The sequence below is a fragment of the Lineus longissimus genome, chromosome 2, assembly GCF_910592395.1.
Source record: "Lineus longissimus chromosome 2, tnLinLong1.2, whole genome shotgun sequence".
In the NCBI taxonomy this organism is placed as follows: domain Eukaryota; kingdom Metazoa; phylum Nemertea; class Pilidiophora; order Heteronemertea; family Lineidae; genus Lineus; species Lineus longissimus.
This window is the reverse complement of record NC_088309.1, coordinates 8,061,373-8,083,002: the sequence shown is the minus strand read 5'-3', so window position 1 is coordinate 8,083,002 and position 21,630 is coordinate 8,061,373. Positions and strand designations below refer to the sequence as shown.

Sequence of the window (21,630 nt, the reverse complement as noted above, 5' to 3'; positions counted from 1 at the left end):
TTTACCCAATGACACTGCACAAAAAGCATCGGGTAATCTGAAATATTTTTTCTCCCGTATTGATACATGTACGTGTACATGGTAACTTTGGTTCCGAGCAAAATCATGACGCTGGCGCTCTCAGGAGTGACTGGTTGCGGCGCAAATGGTCTTTCTCCCGTACGGACACCTTTATGTTTGTGTCGCACAGTAACCAAACCATTGGATCAGAGCAAAAGTTCTTTCCCATGTGTTTAGCCACTTTCTGTACACAAAACAAAACACCCGGCCACGACACTGGTGGCGCTGTCAACATGATAAGTGGTTTTTCTCCCGTACGAATATCAACAGATGCGTTCGAGTAGAGGTTTAGATTTTGTGATGTCGTTCAATCGTACGCGAGGACTCGCGACGACAATGCTTTTTGCTGTTATTATGCAGGCAAGGACGACGTGGTTTCGGTCTCGCTTATGACCTGGTATCAGACTAATTAACCGATTGCAAGTTTGACCATTATGGCCTTGGTGCGGTCAGGTTAACGTCGTTCGATATGTAAAAGATTCTACATGTATGTGAGGTCACATTATGGCTGCCTTGGAGAATGGGTTATGATTCATGCAGCCTTCGGTGGCAGAGCAAAATGGCTGAACGGATATCTAAACAAAAGAAAGGGACTAACAAGAGGTGTCTTATTATACCTTTTATTACAAATTGTGTAGCTTTATAACAGTAATATAACGCCTTATGCGAACTTTGATGATAGTAATGTCACCAGATCGACATTTAAAATATCATACCGGCCTAATGGTACCCTTTTAAGCACGAAGTCTGTGTTTTGTATAGGACCTGTTTCAAAAGTCAACGGACATCAAGTGCATTAAATTATTCTAACAAACCTATCCCATCACTGTGAAAGTCTTATTTACTACCCTCAATATACGCAGACGATTTGGCATTTACGAGATTGCTGTGTGTGTGCTGTGAGTTCCACAAGAGGAGATCAACAATAGTGAACGATAGATATTCTATTTACAACAAATCGTCATTAAAACGGATACAACCTTTTTTTATATCTCTTTTGACCAGATTACACTAGCAATGACATCGATTGATCATTTAGTAGAGAGATAAATTATATCAGGATAATTTCCTCTTTCAAAGACACGAGGTAACTCAAAATTGATAGGTATAAGCTTTCGTTAAGAGCATACGCCCCGCCCCCCTAAGCACAACTTTCATTTATACGACAAGCAGCCGGCACTTCATGTAGCAAATTATTGGCAATTTTAAATTACATGTAGAACATTTGTAACTGTATCACGGCAAGAAAATAATGATGAATTAGTAATCATAGATCCCGGTCATGGATAACTTAATTAACAGAGGTGCAGAATAAAATAGGATTTTCATGCAATCTGTGCTAACTACTATAAATCTGTGCTTAATATGTACATACTTATTAACAAAACGTATTGCGGTTATGGAAGTTACATTATAGACGGTGTATACCATAGAAAATACATAGCGAAAATTATAGTAACACCTTTCGCTAATCTCATGTTTTGGTTGAGCAAAGTGGGTTACCATTGAGTATCAGTCGACAACCTTTTCAGCCCCTACTAGGAGGGTTTCCAATCAACCAAAATTGGGGAGTTGAATCTCAGCCGACGATAACGAAAAAAAACATGAGCACCGTAGTACTCAGCCCAGCAAATCATAATAGAAAAAAGTCGTAACATTAACATCCAAGTTGCATTGGTCTGTTTTAGGGAACTACAGAGAGCAAAAGGAAGTTCAATACCATCTAATTTCGCCAGCAAATCATAATATAGAGGTCGTCACATTAACAACCGTGATGCGTTTGTCTGTTTGGAGAAACAACATTTACAAAAAGAAAGTGTAGATTTTATTATAAGTCATAGCTGATCATAATCTTCTAGTTTCACCAATCGAAAACCGCTTCATAAATTTCTACGAAAGCGATACAAAGGCCAAGGAAGTTGTCATGACCATCTACCAACTTAGTGTCGCCTACTATGCCTATCCCAGTTCAGCATGTTGAATGGTATCAAATAAATATGCGACTGTATGTGTCTATTGGGACTTGGCTTGAATATTAAGAAACGGTCTGAGATAGGTGGAACTAGATATAAAATTCAAATTCAGTGCGTTATTCAATTGATCGTAGTGCTTCATTGAATTTGAGATCAAGCACTATCCATTTTATTACTCAACTCGTGTAGATCGGCCGAAATGTCTTTGCCTCGCGCCTGCATCTCATTCAAGAGGCTAAGACTGCTCGTACATCTCTTTGCGTAAGCCACGGATCTATATTGCTATAGATCCGTAAGTAAGCTTGGACAGCATTGTTCTTCCTAACCATTTCCTAAATCAAGAAAGCCCTATTGCATTGCGAAGATTGGCATTTTGGAATAAACAGAGGACATGCAAAAGATGACTGGTCAAAAGTTCCTTACGAATCTCATGATCAAATGGTAATATCTAACTAACTGGACTTACACTGTACAAGCCTTCAGAAAATATGAAAGGCATGTTTGCACATGTATGTTTGTGGTTGTAATACACTGGCGCATGTGTCTTCTGTTGGTAGTTTTTCTTCGATTATAATAAATCAAATACTTGTTCACACAAACATTGTGATTCCTAAGCTTTTTCAATTAGATTGATATGCTTCACGTCATGCAAGTATACAAAACGATATTTTTATGATAGCATCACAAGACAACATTAAGTCAGAGTATACTAATTGAAATTCACTTGACAACATTACCGTCATGATTAATTGCACATTAAGCATGAAACTAGACAAGCACAACCATGTATTTTGACATCACCTCAGTTTTACAAGTGACTTTGGCACAGTACATCGACATGTGAGTTAAATTGTGACCATTATAATCGGACGATAATCTGAAAATTTAAGCAGATGTCCTTAAAACGTGACGTTTAACTCCGAATATCCGTGGTAAGTTTTATGTATGCTGCCATTACGAAGAACAGCTCATTGCACAGTCTCTTGTGTGAAATATGATGTTAGCAAGCAAAGCACTATCATAACTGCTGAAGCTGAATATTTTTCAGCACTATTGTGTCCTTCCTGCCCTGCTGCAGATCTATCACTCATACCAGGGATTACATTGTCCGATGTCATAACCTTGGTCTCATATGGTGAGCAACCAAGCCACTTGGTAAGTGCGGACTTGGGGTAGCCCTCCCGTACCCGCATCTTGGCATCGTTGAAAGCATAGTAGTTGAGTCCCTTCATGAAGTATGTAATACCTAGGAATGAAGTAAGAAAGCACTGATAAGGACCAAGACAACAATCGAACATATATGTAAGCAAGCAGCCCCCTTTCTTGCTGAGTCCACATACCATGCTGCAGATGACAGCAGCTGCAAATTCAACTTTCAACTATACCCAAGTTCTCTTTAAAAGACACCTATCATTCAGCGGTTATCGTGAGTTCCACTTACCATCCCATGAGCGGAATGATGCATCCACCGGTGTAGGCACCCCCTTCCACATGCTCATGTCCCTAGGATAATCATAGTCCACTACAGCACTTTTCTCATTAAACCGCCAGTACATATCACCACTCATAAGATAAGTCTTCTTGTTGTGGCCCCAAACAAATGCCGCATCTATCTTCTCGAGATCGTGGGGGAGACCGAGTTCTGTGATAGGTCGACCTTGTTGGGGGAAGCCAACTATCACATGGTTTCCATTGAAACGCCAGTACTTCTTGCCTGTGAGGAACAGAACGAAGAGATAAAGAATAAAGGAAGTTCAAAACGTGAAATCACGCAAGGTGGCATCTCCGGAAAGAAAGAATAATTGTTCTGACAGACTTCTGTGCGCGGGTGCTCATCGTTGCCTATCAAAAAATTGTGAGAATACATGAAGGTAGGTTTCGCAATGAGAACGAACGACGTACGATGAATTACAAAGAACGATGGTCTGTGTTGTCATCATGTCTTGTGCTATACTTCGTTCGTAACACTCGTAAATCATCTTCCTACTTCGTTGGATAAGGAATCGAATTTTTTTTAAACGTAGATAAAATACATTTGCGGAGTTTCTTAGTTCGACGTTCGTAGCTCTTCGTAAGGCTTAGAGATTGGCTTGATCTTTTACATCATTCTACCGATTATGCTCTGCCCGCAATACAAACTTCCAACTTCGATGTGTGAAATTTTATGTTTGGGTTTCTCATCTCACTCTATCACTCACCTTTGAAGAAGACAATGTAACCATCTAACGGACTCTCATAGACAGCATCTACACTATCCATATTGTCGGGGAAGCCAAACCAGAATCGGTTCAGTTCGACAGGGTATCCATCAACCAGGCCATTCTTCGTCACTCGCCAGAACCACTGAAAAGATATTAAGCGAAATATTTAGAGACAACGGGGGAGGGTTTTAGCTGAGTACGATGAGTACGTTAATTCCTTCCTCCGCGGAAACACTCGCACGAATTTGATCTTCCTGCATAATTTAAGTTCTTGAGATAAAAGTAAATCGCTACTAGACCCGTCATGAATTGGAATGTTATAATACGGTCGAGCTTAATCCTTTAAAGTTGACCTACCTTTCCTTTGAATATGAATATTTCATTTCTGACCACCGCAGTAGCATCAAAGGATGTCCTACACGTATCAGGCCTGTTGCCAATGGGGACAAACTTGACTCTTGTCGGAACCTGTCGTGGTGGGGAGATGGTCGTTGGATCTGGCCTTGGACCTGAAGAAGATGATGCACACAACTGGTAAATTCTTTTGTGTCGAATGGTAAAGTTCTTGTCCGGCGAAGCTGGCATTTAGGGAAGGTAGGCAAACAAACAAAACACAAAGAAAACGAATTCGGCATTAGATTCCAAAGCATTTTTGAAAATGGAAAGAAAATGCTGGCAATGTTGTGGTAAGGTTATGTGACCGCTGTAAGACACCCGGGTCGAAATTCTTCCGAGGAGAACAAAAGAGTGCAAACAATATGCAGGCGCACAGAGGTTTCCGATGTCTCTATGTTCAGATATTTTGCACAAAAACTTGACGCAAATCGGGCTGCCAAGATCATCAACTGATATAAACCTTCGAAAAAGAGAGGCGACGCAATGATTCGAGTGGATGTTTGTAATTACACACATTTCTCGATCGACACTGAGTGTTGCTGGCTTCGTCAGAAAAGCTACTTCGGACATGATGTAATTTCCGCATCATGATGACATACATGTATATTGATGCGATACGAACGAAATCGCAGTATCGACCAAATGGCATGTTCTTTCATTCACAGTTCCGTAACCGTATTGCACTACGGCCTGAGTAAATCGCTCTACTACTGTAACACTACTTGGTCACAGACGAGTTTGCTGAGCATTGCTGCCTCTGTCTCACAGGTGATGAGAAAAGCGAAACAGCAAGATGATCATGAAGAGTAGGAAAACCTTAACGCGAGTCCTTTTAGCTAGCTCGTTTTATAAAAGCACGTAATCTGATACACTTCCTATCTCAATTGGCTAAAGTTTTCTGTGTTGCCGTTATCAAGAGGTAAATTACTGCGGTTCGGATGGCTAAAGGTTCAGAACTTCACACAGTCACGTACATGACATAGGAAGAATTTCTAACACAGCAATCCAATTGCAATATGCTTTTTTCCAGCGCCTAATTTTATCCAGTAAACTTATATGTTGTGCTTTTGGCATGTAGCCTTATGGCCAGCCCTATGCTTTAATGCCCTAGCGAAGTGCAATGAGACAGCTTACTTAGCAACGGTTTAAATGCAAAAAACACTTTGCGTTCTTCGTTGTTCGAAGACAATCTCCTCTTTAGCGTACATAATGTGCTCCTCTCCCTCGTACACAAGTGCTTCGGCAAAAACGTCACGTAGCAAAACCACCCATATCCTTTAGTGATGGGACAATTGAAATGCAGACAACGGATAAGTCGTATGACCGCACAAGAATGTGACAAATTACGACCTTCTCGCCGAATTCAGAATTTTTTACAACTTTTAACATGCTCCAGCACGATATTTTTCAATATTGAAAAAGTTGACAATGGTCTTTCATCAAGAAAACTGTCCGAGAAAGATGCGGTTTAGACCATTCAGGGATTGACCTCGCGGTTAATAAGGAATTGGGTCGAAAATTTCAACAAAGAGATACTTTTTTGTTAAGACAGGATGCCAGCTTTTCAAATGGGCGTTTTGTTTGATCTGGAATAAGCTGATGAACTATCTAGCATTGGTTCTATTGGTAAACCAGCATTCGTTGTACATGTATGTCACCAAAAATTAAAGTTTGTAATAAAACAGACGCATAATTTTGTGTTTGGAGACGTATTAATTCTCCAATCATCTCATTATTGCATGTAATTTCGGCAAGACACTTAATTTGGCCAAATTTGGCGCACCGATCTGGTATAGGACATACTGGCATGATCTGACGGGTTCAAAGGTATATAGAACATTGTAGAACAACCAATTCCTTGGCTTAATCGGCAAAGCATTGAAGGACTGCATGGCGAAACTTATGATAACGATTCCGTCAGTACAGCTAGACGATGATTCTTTGCAGCCAACCATCCCGAACGGTTGGCAACAGTTTATAAGTCAAAAGGTAAACTTACATGTATTAATAGTCTACTGGGATTCTGAATGCTTTTACATTGATAAATAATGTATCATATCAACAGGATATAAAATGCGTCCGCGAGAACAAAATGAAGCGTTACGGTAGTCAGAATTCGGCGAAGGTACACCTCCTTCATCAGCTAAGCCAGAGACAGCCGCCTGAAGAATTGAGTCATGATTCGCACCGCCGAGCAGCACTTGGACAAACACAGAAGACCACGTTCTTCTGTCTATCCCAAAGGCCAATGTCATGTCTGTCGGTGGTAGAGCATTTTCAATTGGAGCCCCTCAGCTGTGGAACAAACAGATCTCTGTTATCTTTCAAGGGACAACTTAAACATTTGCTTTTTAAAGAGGCCTATCAAGCGCTTTGAGCGGCCAGTTAATGGTTGGATACTGCGCTATATAAGACTCGTATTATTATTATTATTATTATTATAATAAAGGGGACAAAGATGAGATTCAAACACAAGAATACATGCCATGATGCAAATAAACACATTGAGTAGATTGATACTTATCATGCACTATAATTTGAAATCAGTGCACAGAATTTGAAGTCAGTGCATAGAATAATACGGTTCAAAACTTACCGTCAGATGTACCAACCCCTCCTTTGTATTTCCCCTCAACGATATAAGTGAGTATCACAGAAAGCCATAAGACTGTTAGACATGCAGACATAGCCCCTCATCATCCATTCCCGCCCACGTTACAAACCATTGCTTCTACAAGACCAGCGTAGTTAACGCACTTCACTGTATACATGTAGGTACTGCCAACACAGACAGCGACTAGTGTTGCAGCAGCTGCTCTTTTTTACCCGGGGAATTTTTTAGACCATAGGTATAGTCAATAGCGCATGCGTGAGATCAATTGCTGATAACTGGGCCATGCTGAAACATCCAACGATCTGTCGGGAAAACGATGTAGGATTGAAACAAGCTGCACCGTCTATATTGATCTCGATCATGATGCATTGAACTTGAAGCAGGTGGAAAGGTGATCATGGAATGAAAAATTATATAGAGGAAATCACCTTGACACAATTCCGCTCATATAAAACCGTTTAGCAGAACATCATTACTGGGATTCATCACATTTTATATATTTTTATCACGAGAAATTCTTCTCTATACCGAAAGCGATAACACATTTACAGGACATCGAATCATGCATACATTAATGCCGCTAACATGCGGATTTAAATCCTTGATGTAACTTTTCCGTTGACACATGTAGCGTTTACGAGTGAAATATCAATGCAAGGTCTTCTTGGGTCGTCGATCGATACGACGAAGAGAGCTTTCAACATACCATGCCATGCCATCGTCATCCCAAGGTTAAACACAAGACATGGAAGATGCGAGGTATGCGTCTTCAAAAGGAAGGTGCTGCCTTACACTCCGCCATGCATATCCCGGTATAAGTACTGTATTTTGCTTCGAATTCAATTAGATTTTAGTTCACAGTCTCGACTGTCATGGCGCCAAAAAGCCAAAAGGTGCTCTATGAAGCCGGGCCTGATACGTACAGCCGTATTTGGCAAAGGTCAGAAATTAACAATCAAGAAAAACGAAATGATGAGCATCCCGATTGAGGGTTCGATAGAATCTCAATTAAACTTCACCTTACAGGTAAGTCTCGTGTAATTTTTTAATTTTGTCATAACTTTGGGCGTATGCCATGTCGTCATGACAGTCCAGACATTATTGTTAGTAGAATGCTGTTAGTACCTGGCCACGGGCGTCTAGTAGTAGTAGTTGTGACTATCGGGCGTCTAGTGGGATGCGGAGGGTAAGGACGCCAAGTGGGCCGAATCGGACGCCACACAGTGGGCCTCGGCCGTGGAGGATACGTGCGTCCATATGGTCGGCGAGTTGGTTTACCTGGTCCACGGTCTATAGGCTTCGTGGGTATGACGTTCGGGTCTCCTAAAGAAATACGATGGCAGATGAACATATGATATTCAACAAGGAGAAAAGGTCAGAAAAGTACGTTAAATTGAACCTGTTCTGATTAATTCATGCTATAAGTTGCAAGGTAAAGCTCCCTGAAACTGGTGTGAAAAATATAACTTTACTCCCTTTGAGAACTAATCCGACCCTTCAAGGATATTTTTTAGGTAGAGAGAGTATAGTCTTAGTTAACGATGTCTGAGCTTTTGTGGTAATATATATTTGGCAAGAAATAAAGCAGTAGAGGAGTTTTCCGATGAAATTTATCATGTCAGCTGATCCTAAAACAGGTAAACACTCAAAGGATATATTTAGCTGAGGTATTTTCATACAGCACCAGGTTTGTAACTGGAATATTTAGGTACGCAAAAACGCAGCATCATATCAGTGAGGACTAAATACATGACCAGCGTCTACCTCCCTGTAACCATTCGAGATAAACTAACATATCCATAGTACTCACCATATAGTGCATGTATACCCCTTATGTCGTCCTCGGGCAAGCGGAAATTCTTCACGTAGCCTTGATACCATGGGTACATGAGCGATTTCTCTACAGAAGAATGGCCAAGTCCCAGAGCATGGCCAAACTCATGCGCGGCCACTGAGAACAGATTCACACCTAAAAAGAAAAGTAAAGGCGCTTGAGATTCCTGTTCGTTGTGAGGTAATCCACCAAGATCTCCTGTCAGGTAAGAACATCGACGAAGGTGACCAGAGGTAGTTTGAATTAATGTGAGTGACTTTTCGCAAATGTCCCGAAACGCCAACGCCAACCCCTCTCCGTTGTTCGATGTCTTGATCAGGAGCTCGAACAATGGGATGTAGGCGTTGACGTTGGCCTTTCGGAGGCTTTGCAAAAACTCTCTATTCATCGTACGCGTAATTAGTAAGATTGAGGCAGAGGGTTTGGTCAACGAGTTAGTATCATTTTGTTATTTTTTAACTTCTACTCCTGTTTTTACTTACATGTGCTTAAAGAATATGCTTTAATACGATTTGGCTTAAATATGATGTCGTATTATCACTTAAAATTGTTGTTAGTGTGGTACTAAAACTGTTGTATTATTTTAGTTGTTGTTGTGTTGTTTTACTGAAATTGTTGTTGCGTACTATAACGGTTGTATTGTTTACCTACCTGGTTTATCTTTGTAGGACCAGGTCTCATCGTCATCGAAATGTGTGTCCCCTCCTCTTCCGTCACCTGGGAAGAAGGCATGAGCCAGGATGAGACCTGCGAACAGAAGCAGTTGATTAGGTATTTCATAGATGGCATGGCGATCATACCTGAAGCTGCAACTGAATTGCGAAGCAAACACAAGCACGGTCGCATGCAGCAAAATCGCTCGTTTGCGGTGGTCATCGCGGTGCCTGCGTCAAGAATCGGTGATCGTAGCGACCAGCGGTCAGTATCAAACCCAGCGATTGCCGGTTTTAACTGCAGATAAGAGATTGTTTTGTCGCACATAGCAGCATATAATCGCAGATCGCGCAAACACCGAAGGCTAGTCAGTGAATGTATACAAAAGTACAAAAATCTCACGATATCTTAAATTGCGGTAGGTTATTTCCAAAGTAGTTCGGATAACCTAAATACATGGCTGTTGTTGTTATATAGAATGCTCATCACGTTTGATCCTGTCGAATAAGTTGATATAATCAAGAGTACACAATCATATATAATCCATCCCCGCTTAAATAGCGGAGCGATTGGTTATCACGCAATGTGATGGATTGCTGGGTCAGGCCAGGGTCATGAACCTTTCATTTTGTTTGGCTTGGATGAGATATAAATATGTTCCAATGATTTAACCTTATAATTTCACGTTTTAAAAGCGTTTAATTTATCCTGAATACACTCCATCATCACGATTTCAATTTGAAATGATTGATATATCAATGGCAAATTCCTTCTTTTCGTTTAGTGTCAACGACAGGAATGATGGCCATCCTTTTAAGTTTGATGCTTTCATTTAAAGCTCGTTATCTTGCCCAATATCAGTGGCCCGGTATTCCTGGTATTTGTAGACCATGTGAGATTTCATTCCCAAAATTATTTCGAGATACTTTGGTAAGCTGAGAACCCTGGGCTCGGCCAAATCGCGACTGAATAACTGATACGAAGTGATACCCACTCAGTTTAAATGACACGATTATATCATAGCGAAATATGACTTAAAATGGTTCGCCGCATCACCACCAGGGGCATCATAATCTAACCAAATGTACATTAGAATGCAAAAAGTATCTATTTCAAATTTGAAATTTGCACACGTACGATAACTGCATCAAGAACAAGATAATCATCGTATTACTCTACCTTACTTTAGTACATAGAGTCCAGGCAGAAAATATACATCACAATAATTAAACCAGGTTAGATGCTGGTGCCACCACCGGTGTCGGGCGAACCATCACAGACCTGACGTAAAAGTCCCTTTAAAATGTATATGTTCAAACTCCGACAATGGTATTAATGAATCGTTGTGAATTTTCCAGAAATGTTCCATTTCTGATCATGTGATTTATTCAACCAATGTGCGCCTACCTTTCCCGTCAAATGGATAGCCATCAGCATGGTAGCCGACGGCAAACTGAATGTTGATGTCAGCTTCCCCTCGCATGATCTCTCGGAACGTCAGAGACGTGACTGCGCTCCAAACATTGAACGCTCGCCGCACCGCGTCACGCGTTTCATTGATGTTCATATCTGGACTGTAGTTACGGATTCTGCAAAAAAAATATTGTTTATATGACTATTAATATGGTGAGTATGCAGCAAGATACGTTCCATCACTTTTTTCAGAATCCATGTATGATAAGTCATGATTAGGATAATAGTTTGTGCACACATACGAAGCACTCCCAAAAACCATGAGTCTAACGATAACCCGAAAATCTGCCTAAAAAATAAAACTTCAGTGCACTGGGTTATGTAGTCATGAATGAAAATTGTCATTGGGAGAGATTTGAAAAGTAGGAGGTTGGAATGGGCCTTTCAACTATAATAGTCATGTGTTAACATCTCACAAATCCACTACGCTGTCAATGCTTATACAATCATGTTCTCAATTGCGGGGTTTGGAATCTTGGAAATTGAAAGAGTCAAGTGTACTCTACTACAGAGAAGCAAACTGTGGGAAAACAGCAGGCAATGATAAATTAACTTCTGTAAGAGCAAAAACTGTTACAAAAACAATAAAAACGCGCAAGTCGCTAACACATAGCAGCCACTTGCCCTAAAGGTGCATATAATGGCGGTATGAGTTGCCATTCAAAACACTGTGCGCAAGCAATGATTCTAATCATTGATATTAGATTCGAATAAATAGCTGAGGTATCGAAGCTGAATTATGGCGAAGATAGACTCCATTAAAGCGCTATCAGCATGCAGTAGTGAAATACCAGTATGTTTCTGGAGAAAACGTAAGCGATTTAAGTTCGAATCGTTTAGCGGCGGGTGGAAGTTGCAACTGAGTTTAGAGTTCTCTTTGTCACTTCCACAACGTTCGATTGTGGTCATAGGCCTCAGCATATGTTCCAGACAAATGATAGTTGTATAGTTGTATAGTTGTAAAATATCATAGACCAATGTATAAAGCCTCCCGTCATGGAAATGTTGGCAGATAGAAATGTTTCGAGGAAAAATTCACGCACGCTACATGTACATCCATGATATTCTGGATGTAGCATTGAAGCTAGCTACTGAAATACATGTATAACGTACACGAAAGCTTCAAAGGATGTACACATGCATGTATCATCCAGCGAAATATGATTTATTTCTAAGATTATCGTCCGATACAAGCATTTGAGTCATTAAGCAAGAGAGATGATTGATTAGGCACTGGAGGCTGGTGTCAGACATGATACCTCATAGAGATACAAGTGAAAATTTATGCTAATTTACTCCCAGAATAAAATTCAAGTCCAATAGCGCTTTCCATAATTCAGATGATTCTGGTTTGGAGTGTTTGCCTCCAATGCATTCCTATTCATCGGCTCAACCTCAAATGAAACAGTTCGCATTATTTGATAGGACGATGATTTGGCCATGAAAATACAAGATATTTTGTCACTAAACTCTAGTTACTTATTGAGTAGCAACATACTGACTATATTAAGCAACTCGAAGAACATAACAGTTGAAAGAACATAGAACAATCAAGAATGTAGCATGTACATGTATCATAGCAGTAGTCTGATAACTTCGCATTGGGCATCCTTCCAATATTATGTACTTGTATTCCAGACGCTTCCTGTTTTTCTTGGTGTCTGGAGCATGCAGAAGCAGAGCTGAAACCCATATAATATGGAGCGCCGTCACCGTCATAGTCGGTCGCAGGTAACGAAGGCCACTTGCTAGAGCTCTTTATGCATCAATGGCTGCACGTCACGCATTTTCAAACAGCCATCGACCATCACTCTTCGATCTTGACCAATATTCCTCTCCAATCGATCCACCATCGATAGGGGATTAATCAATAGACTGTATTCGAATAGCCCGTACTGAAGCAAGGAATCATGTTGCTCGGGAGGAATCCGTGCGCACACGTGCATACACGTTTTACATTTCCTGAAGTAGCACGTTGTTCCTCATGTCAAACTTGAAGAAAAACATCAACTCTATATATTTAAAACTTCGAGGTTGGTCAAATAAATTTAATCCTTCGTTCTTCTACTTTCCAAATTAAATGATACCAACAGCTTACCATTGACGTAAATCCGGAACCAGGGGAGTTAGATCATCTACGCATTCGCGAAGATGACTCAGTTGATCCTGCTACCATGCTACTGAATTGTTGCTTTTATTCAGCTTCGTGTGCCTTGTCCTCCCCAGCAGAGACAGGGGAACGAATGGTTCCTCTGATCTTAAAGACTCTACGTGACACAGCCGTAACTCCTTTCTTATCTTTCTTTTCGTAGGCCAGCACAGTCTCTTATTCCAACTATCATGGCTATACGATTGACGATATCTTTATTAAATTAAGATATCACCTATTGTGATTATGATATACTCATTAAAGAGACCACATATTAGCCCTATCGTGTCAAAGTGTTTAAAACACAAAGATAAAGTGATAGCCATGATTCTGCTTCTCACATTTATTATTCGAAAACTCCTTTCGATAGACAAAACGCTCTGTCTTGTTCGTGTGGCCTGTCTAGCCCAAAACTACGCAATAGGCGCTTGGCTATGTCGCCCCTCTCCTCTGTTCCTTCTTGTCGATCACGGCATTCCGGATTGCTGAGGAAGAGGAATGACAGTGCTGCATTGTCTAACCTTCAACGGCGTTTATCTAACTTGGAATGTACATAAGTGCCTTCATTTTCGAAAACATGCCTCAACAAAAACAGATCATACCTTTGATCGCAGTTAAGGATGCCCCTTGGAGCGCCTTTGCGACAACAACGACTTCATTCCCAATGGGTGAATCGATGTTTCTTGGAAATATCTATCTAACTCACAGTCTGAAGTGGTCGCAACTGGTCTGCAAAGACCATAGCCAAGTGATGGATCTCCACCTTGCGGACTGACTAGGGTACATGTAAGCCTATTTCATCTAGTTATCTCGGTCACTGATCATGGTGATAGAAAGAATAAGTTGACCTTGGGCATGTAAGTGATGGGTGGTCGTGGCTCCCGTTAGCTCGAGTAGCTCCCCGCCGGCGAATGTCGAGTGGTTTGTGAAGCATAGGGCCTATGATATCCTATGACTCACACAGCAACAAGAGATCATTCGCTACTGGAACTGCTCTTAAGTTTGTATACCGAATTTCCCAATGATATTGAATGTAAAAGATAACCAAACCAGTGTTTCTCTCACCCATAAACTACCTGCCATCAGCTGAGAAGGAAAATTCCAAACGCGCTGACTCAGCAATTTCGCTCTGGGGATGTGCAGTCAGGTAACACGGTAGAGCAATGTATATGCATGTACATCAGATGCATGAGTAGGTGTATGCATACATCAAGCCTGCATGTACACTGTCTGTACCAGGGACAACTAAAACCATGAATGAGGTGAAGCTAAAATAACCTCCGGCGAAGTAGACTGGAAAAAAATACTGCAGCTGAAAAAGCCAAGAAGGTGGTTACCTCGGAGATGGTAGAGGTGCGATGAGAGATGGATGTTCAGTTCAAACTTATTTGAAGCCTAGGTTGTGATTGAAGCATGACAGCTGATACGAGGATATTCCAATTGAGAAGAAGTAAAGGTTTATTGGCCAATCTATGTGGCTGGCGTCATATGATAGAAACCCTCTAATTCTTGTTTTAAAAAACCTACGATTTTCTTCTATCTGACTGCATGTCCATACAATACTCTGAGAGCATTTTCGTAAGCAAACAGATTTGGAGGGGTTTACCTAATATTCTTCGCCAACCGCTCTAAATTGCCATGGACGATTACCACCATGTTGATGTCACACTAAGCCATGCTGACAGTGATAGCTCCCCAGTTCCATCCCACTACAGCGTAGTTCGATATGATCTAACCAACAATTCTGTCCATTCGTTTACGCCTGATTGGAGGCTTTGCATGATTTGAGGTATCGGCTCAACATCTCGTCAACCATAAGCGGCGGGACTATAGTAATGGTCCAACTCATTACAGCTCGCCAATAAAATAACCGAGCAGAGATAGCAAAGGAGATAGGGCTTGGAGACCGCCCGAAGTAGTGGTCTGTGCCGCACAGCAGCAGCGGAGGACTTCGAACCAGACAAAACTTGACAAAAGTTGGAACAAAATTTCCCGATTTTGTACCCGGTGTTTACGCATGCCCACGCCAGATTTTGCTATGTTACTTATTCAGGCGCATGAACCGATTTTTTTTATAAACAGCTGATAAAAGTTATTCCACTCAGCACGCCTATATTCCTCTTGAGTTGAAATACGATGCTACCATTTGTTTTTTGTTTGTTCTCTTTCATTTCGCCATCATAATTTCAAAAACCTCGTATTTTAACCTCACAACACACCAACACCTTTACACTTTGTCTTTGACTTAAAGATTCCACTATCAGCCTCTCATGCTTACTAAAGAAACATTGCAAATGTTTGGGAATGACATCAAAGAGATCTTCAAACACTGGCAACACAAAAGCAAAGGGCAAAGATTCTTCAGCCGCCATCTTAAATGAACTCTCCTGCTTGAAATCTCTTTAAAATCTATAAAGGATGGTGGCCATTAATTCAGAGTGATGCGGGGATGTCACGACCAGATTCGGTCAAGCACCCTCAGATGTCGTGAACCGGCTATCCTCAAGTACGAGTGCAATATTGATGGGAGCGGGCTCCTTGCTTGAATCTGGCGAATACGGGTCTCCTGCTGCCACGGATGGCAGTCTGTCGCGTTGTAGGCTACATGAATCCTCTATGTCTTCTGATGAATGCAGAATTATAAAAGCTACTTGGAGAAACTTTATCAGATGTCGTGAGTTGTATTAAACCTCAAGTACTTGTACGTGAACAACTAACATTGATAGTAAAAGCCCGTTGTATGAATGTGGCGTGTTGCTTTCGCAGTACCATTCGCCACTTTTCTCAAGAAATTGGTACTTCCGATCAGGAACCGGCCAGTCAGGCATGTCAATGAACTAGGCCTTTGCTTTCTGTCCTCTGCTTCCTGAGCCGAACCAACATGATAAATGTCTTCTTGTCGGCTAATGCCTAATCGAAAGTCTTCCAAACGAAAGTGGCGAATTGTTCCTTATGGAATTCTGATGGTTTGCAGTCTATGGTGTTGTCGGCTATTCGTCTCTTCTATGTCTTCCAAGTGAATTAGGAATGTCCTTGGAACCTTGAAATTGTTTTCGTAAGGGATGATCGGTGCGAGTCAGAAACCTTAGTAATACCCCTTCGCAGTGATGGGATTAGGGGCATCATAACTATATCTGGCAGTTGTGATACCCATAAAAGGAAGCAATAGATTGAGGAACTCAGTTAAGGTTCTCAGTATGCAACTCTTTCAATACATGTGCTTTCGAATATTTGAAGAGGAAGCCTTAAATGGTCGACTCCTTCACCAAAAAGTGGTTGAAGAACTTCTTTTCCAAAACAAAACATCGCTCAACACAAAAAAATACGCAGGGAAGAAGAAGAAGAATCAAACTGGTTTGATATCTTGCTTTCGCATCACCTTTCAGAGATTTAATCCATGGTTTTTTTCCAGCCAAGTTACCAGTTTATTATAAGAGAAAATGATGTACACTGAGTATGTATGATATAACAACAAGTGTATACATGTATACAGCATGATGTACCGCCGAAATACACTGACTAATACGGTGGTTGTCGGGAATGCCTCTATTATAACATTTTTACTTCCGCCCAGTAGATTGAGTACCGACCAATAAATGAAGCTGTATACCAGCTCGGAAGCTGTTTACAACAAGTTTTTCATTATTTGTAGTAAAACCAATTATTTAGCGTACCACCTAGAATCATGCTATCTTTTGGACTGGCGAGGTCAAGAAAGAGCACTGATTGGCTTCCTTACCAGTTGTTCAGGCCAGGTGTTTCCCAGGAATAAGTTTCTTCTTTGCGCTTGTGGCAAGGTAGGAAATGGAGGTTGATGTAAACTACAGCACTAAGACAAAAATCACGTGGAAATACTTCACGTTGCGATATAGTAGAAACTGAACGAGTTACTTTCCAATGGTGATGGGTTTTTAGTGGAGAAGAGCCAACTTGATGTTTACCTTTCTTTAAACATGCTGAACACAGGCGAAGTCTAGTACTATGAATGCTGAGGAAGACTCTAATTTGCATGCTGTCGGCTTGACCTATTTCGTGGTCAAAATACAAATGACGCCAGTGCGGACTCCTGATCACAGCAAAGATATTGTCCTTCGTGCCTGTATCACTCCATTCGATTAGTTTGTACTTAAACATCACCCTTCATTGATAATCATCTAATATGCTGACATGTTAAAAGTTCTTGCTGCAACAAAAAGTCGAGGTTTAATCTCAACGTGATGTGCGTATAGATTCTGCTGATTAAACACTTGGAGAGAACTCGAAGACAGCAGTTTCCTGGACCTGACTAACTAAACGCAATAGCGCCTAATCATATCGCGACGAGTTGTCATTCAAGGAGGGTATGAATGCGGCAGTGATGTTGTGTGAAGCCGTATCAGTCCACTGTCACCCTAGGGTTGATTCTGAAGAATTTATCGGCAACCGATCACTACCATATTGATAAAGTGAAATCTTAAGAAACTCTGCAGAGCTGAAATAATTCAGATTAATTAGGCATTTGTGATAGTTCGTCAACTTGTGGTAAGCGACGTTGAAGGATCGAGATTAATGGTATGTAATGATTGGTGAAGGAAGTCGTTCCCGTGGTGTAGTTGAACATTAAAAATCTCTTACCGCCAACCAGATTGCGAAATGAAATTATAGATGACTTTAGTTCCGTGAGCCAGGACTAAAACAAGAAGAACGGTTCTTCAAAATACGCCAAATATTGATATACCGTATCCCTGAATGGACGGGCATCAGGCTTCAACATCATCAAGTTTCGCCAACAAAATCCTAGTTTACATCAGAGTAACAGTTATATTTAAACCTATGTTTTAATCGTGTATTTGGAGACTATTATTCGCGAGGCCCCAGAGTGAGTCGTCCTTATCAGATAGATCGACAGGTCAATGCTTTCTACGAAATCGTTTTGACGAAATCACGCCAACAGGTCTTATCTCCTTAAATTCCCTCCTTTTTCATTGTTTCGGCTGTGACCTCGGTGATGACAGTATAGCCCCTGAACCCTCATTCAAGAAGGTTGTGATGAACACGTTGGTAACACCACAGCCAAGCTGAAAGAGGGCCCATGATGCTATTGGCGGCTAGCCTTCTGATGATATCCGGGAAATATTTAGTCCAGGATACGGTATGTTGAAACTCAGACGGACTTCATGTTTCCTTTGGTAGTTAATCCTCGCGATATGAAACAGTGATGAATTTACAAAAGCCGTGTACCGGCAGTGTCTCCAGAAAAGTGTATGTCTTATTGGTTGACGAGAAAGTGACGACAACGGAATTGAGTTCAGAGAAACAAGCCTAAGCTAATAGTAAGAATTACGAGAGTAGTCTATCCCCGTACGTTAGACTGTTGACATCTTCTTGTATGAGTAGCACAAAGATCATTATCAGAACCAATACATGAATTAACGTTTAGAGAAAACAGGATACCCCTGTTGGAAAATATATTTCGCCTTAATTGTGCATTTATCGTTGCCTAAGCTGAGAAGGGTCGCTTACTTAAACTCGATATCTCCTCCTAACACCTCAATTACTGTTCCCAGCCGCATGGCAATTTAAACGTCATTGCGATGACGGTATAAGTCGTTCAATCATCGTGTGATCTTCTGGCCAAGCCCGGGTGTACTCAACCTAATGACATGCATGGAATCGATTAAACTAAGACAAATCTCCTCAATTCATATTCATGATAAATTGAGGCTTGGGATCATCCTAAGGAGAACTCCATCTCGCCTGAATATGTATTGGGTAGTGCATTACCATGAGAAATGTCAAAGTTACATAGAATTGTAATGGCACGAGCAACAAATGGAAAATATTTCTAGGTTGGAGAATCACTGACAGGGCATGACTGCGAGGATTCGCTTGAAGGATTGATAAAGTTGACACGCTACACAGTCAAGAGTCAGAGTTACACGAGTCCAAGTCTGAACTAAATACTCAAGCAAACTGCATTCCTTGTTGTCATTCAAGCATCGATTTCATCTTTAATTTACATTTAGATAGCTAAAGCCTGCGTTTAGTAAAAAAAGAAATCTAGCAGTAAATAACGGTCAGCATTTTTAGTGTCGCCTTTGTGTTTTTTTAGTTTTTGGTCGGGTGTTTTTTACTAGAAGGGGAAGTTTTCCGGAGGAAAACTACCCGATATAAAAATACCGTCCCAATTTTGCTACAGCCATTTTGTTTGATATAAACATGCATATGGTGGCTTCACACCATGGTTTCCGTTCGTACAGAAATGGTGAGAATATAGCTCATGGTTCGGAAACTATCGATTGCGGTTTGTATTTCGAAAGTTTCAGGACCAAAAGGTAAGGATCAATAATTTATGGTAGAAGTTTCAAAGGAATGTAAACCTTTCTGTACGTGGCATATAAGATCCTGTAACAACTGTCTACCTTTACAACGCAATCGGAAGTGTTTTGACATTCCTTACTATACGGTGGTTTAACGTACTAATACGTTTACCGAAGCCATCGCATCAAGAATCTGTAAACAGTAAAACATTCAGAACTAACCGTCTCAAAGTACAGGCACATGATACATGTAATCAAAACGCCAACCCAACTGAAACTCACCAAATAGCATAATTTGAGAAGAGCTACACCGTCCGGTGTAACATGATTAATGTTCCCCGGCATTGTCTCAATGATTCCATACGAACAGTTATAGGAAGGCCATTCCTTTTTAAAAGAAAAACACAGAGAAACATCAGTCTTTTTCAAGCGTTCCCTAAACAAAAATGGAACAGTCAGAAACAGAAACAACATACACCCGTTTTCGCGGATGCGCCACCTGATGCGTCAAAAACTGATTCTGTCTAACGCTACGGCTGTACCACATTGATAAGTCCTTAAGTACATATCATTGGTGACCAGTGACCCTGAAATATATGCAACTGACGGCACGATGCGTCCAAGCGAACCAAGGAGGACCCGGTCGATCGTCCTTCGCATTCGGCCGCAGTCATCGGCAGAAAATTTCACGAGTTGATCATGCGTTGGCATCCGATAAATGCAACAGCCGCACCCAAAGGACACATTCAAAATATCCAGCTTATTAGAAGAAGAAAACATCGAAGTTGATATTCCGTGAAAAAAAGTTAATTGCACCACGAAGTGCAGATCAAACTTTACAGCAAAAATCGGCAAATGTAGCAAACCATTGGAAAATGTCCGGTGTGTAATGTCCAGGATGTGTCTCCCCAGAGAACCCAACCAACGTGTCGAGAGGCTGAGCAGCTAAGGACTAAACCACTTGAGGCTACTAACTACCTCCCTGGGCGCCCATCATAATGAATCCATTTCAATTCATGGCATATTCCAACGATAACAGAACAAAATCCACCATGATTACCATGAAATCCTAGCAGTCCCCCGAGCAGAAATGAATCATCAAATTCCGCATGAGCATAACAAATCCCAGGACCATTACCCTTTGCTGGAGACCTATGGAATGACCCGTTGCCAGGGAAAGTTGATCCCTTAAACGTCAGGAGTCGGGTAGCAAATTACCACACCAACCACAGAAGCCCATTTCAAATTATCACCGACATCTGCCGTTGACATATCAATTGATTCCAATATCAGACAAATTCAAGGGAGTTTCCTGCCGAAGAACGTGATTTCTATGACACATCCCGGCAATGAGTGGAGTCAGTCACTCCCATGGGCCGACTTAGAGACCGGGAGACCAAGAGATGACGCCGTGGCCATAACGACGGTCACATTGACGCTGTGAATTTATAAATCGATGGAATGTTATTGCTAGATCAATCAATGGGAAGCCAATTATTTCCCCACAATTGTGAGCTAAGACATTGTCAATTACTTTCATGTCAGTAATAAATGGTTGGAGGTTTGATTGCGGATCCGAGATTGCGTCCATACGTCGTCGCTGGCCGAAATGGCCTTTGCCCACGTGACTACAGAAACCAATCAGTGGCCGTCATAAAAATCAAACACGCAAATATCGTACTCACTAATGCAGTGATCTTGTTATCACCTTCGAGGTCGCTTCAAGACAATCAGAGACCATGGTTCTGACATTATCATACCTAGTACGATACATGCTACTCCAAAGACGCCTGACCATGGTTCTGACATTGCTTTACCATTCCGACATTCCTTCACCTGTAGCTTCTTCTCCACCATGGTTCTGACATTGCTTCGATGGTTCCCTTAACACTGTGCTGGCATTGCTTCGAGGTTTCCGAAATCAGCAACGAAGATGCCTCTTGACCATCATGGTACTGGCATCGCTTTGAGGTTTTC

At 41.2% G+C, this 21,630-nt stretch overlaps 1 protein-coding gene across 2 annotated transcripts in view; it reads right to left on the bottom strand.

The window, feature by feature from the left end:
- Positions 1-666: 666 nt before the first annotated feature.
- Positions 667-21,630, bottom strand: part of LOC135482500 (matrix metalloproteinase-2-like) — a 29,475-nt gene continuing 8,511 nt past the window's right edge. Inside the window, exons 3-10 of one of the 2 annotated variants that reach the window (XM_064762572.1) lie at positions 11,140-11,321; positions 9,730-9,825; positions 9,055-9,213; positions 8,370-8,567; positions 4,592-4,743; positions 4,232-4,376; positions 3,475-3,747; positions 667-3,279 (exon numbers count right to left, since the gene is read on the bottom strand). In XM_064762572.1, coding sequence (XP_064618642.1) covers positions 3,002-3,279; positions 3,475-3,747; positions 4,232-4,376; positions 4,592-4,743; positions 8,370-8,567; positions 9,055-9,213; positions 9,730-9,825; positions 11,140-11,321 — 1,483 coding nt within the window. In that variant the 3' untranslated portion in view covers positions 667-3,001. The remainder of the gene's footprint in view (positions 3,280-3,474; positions 3,748-4,231; positions 4,377-4,591; positions 4,744-8,369; positions 8,568-9,054; positions 9,214-9,729; positions 9,826-11,139; positions 11,322-21,630) is intronic. The other variant, XM_064762574.1, reaches the window with a different exon arrangement.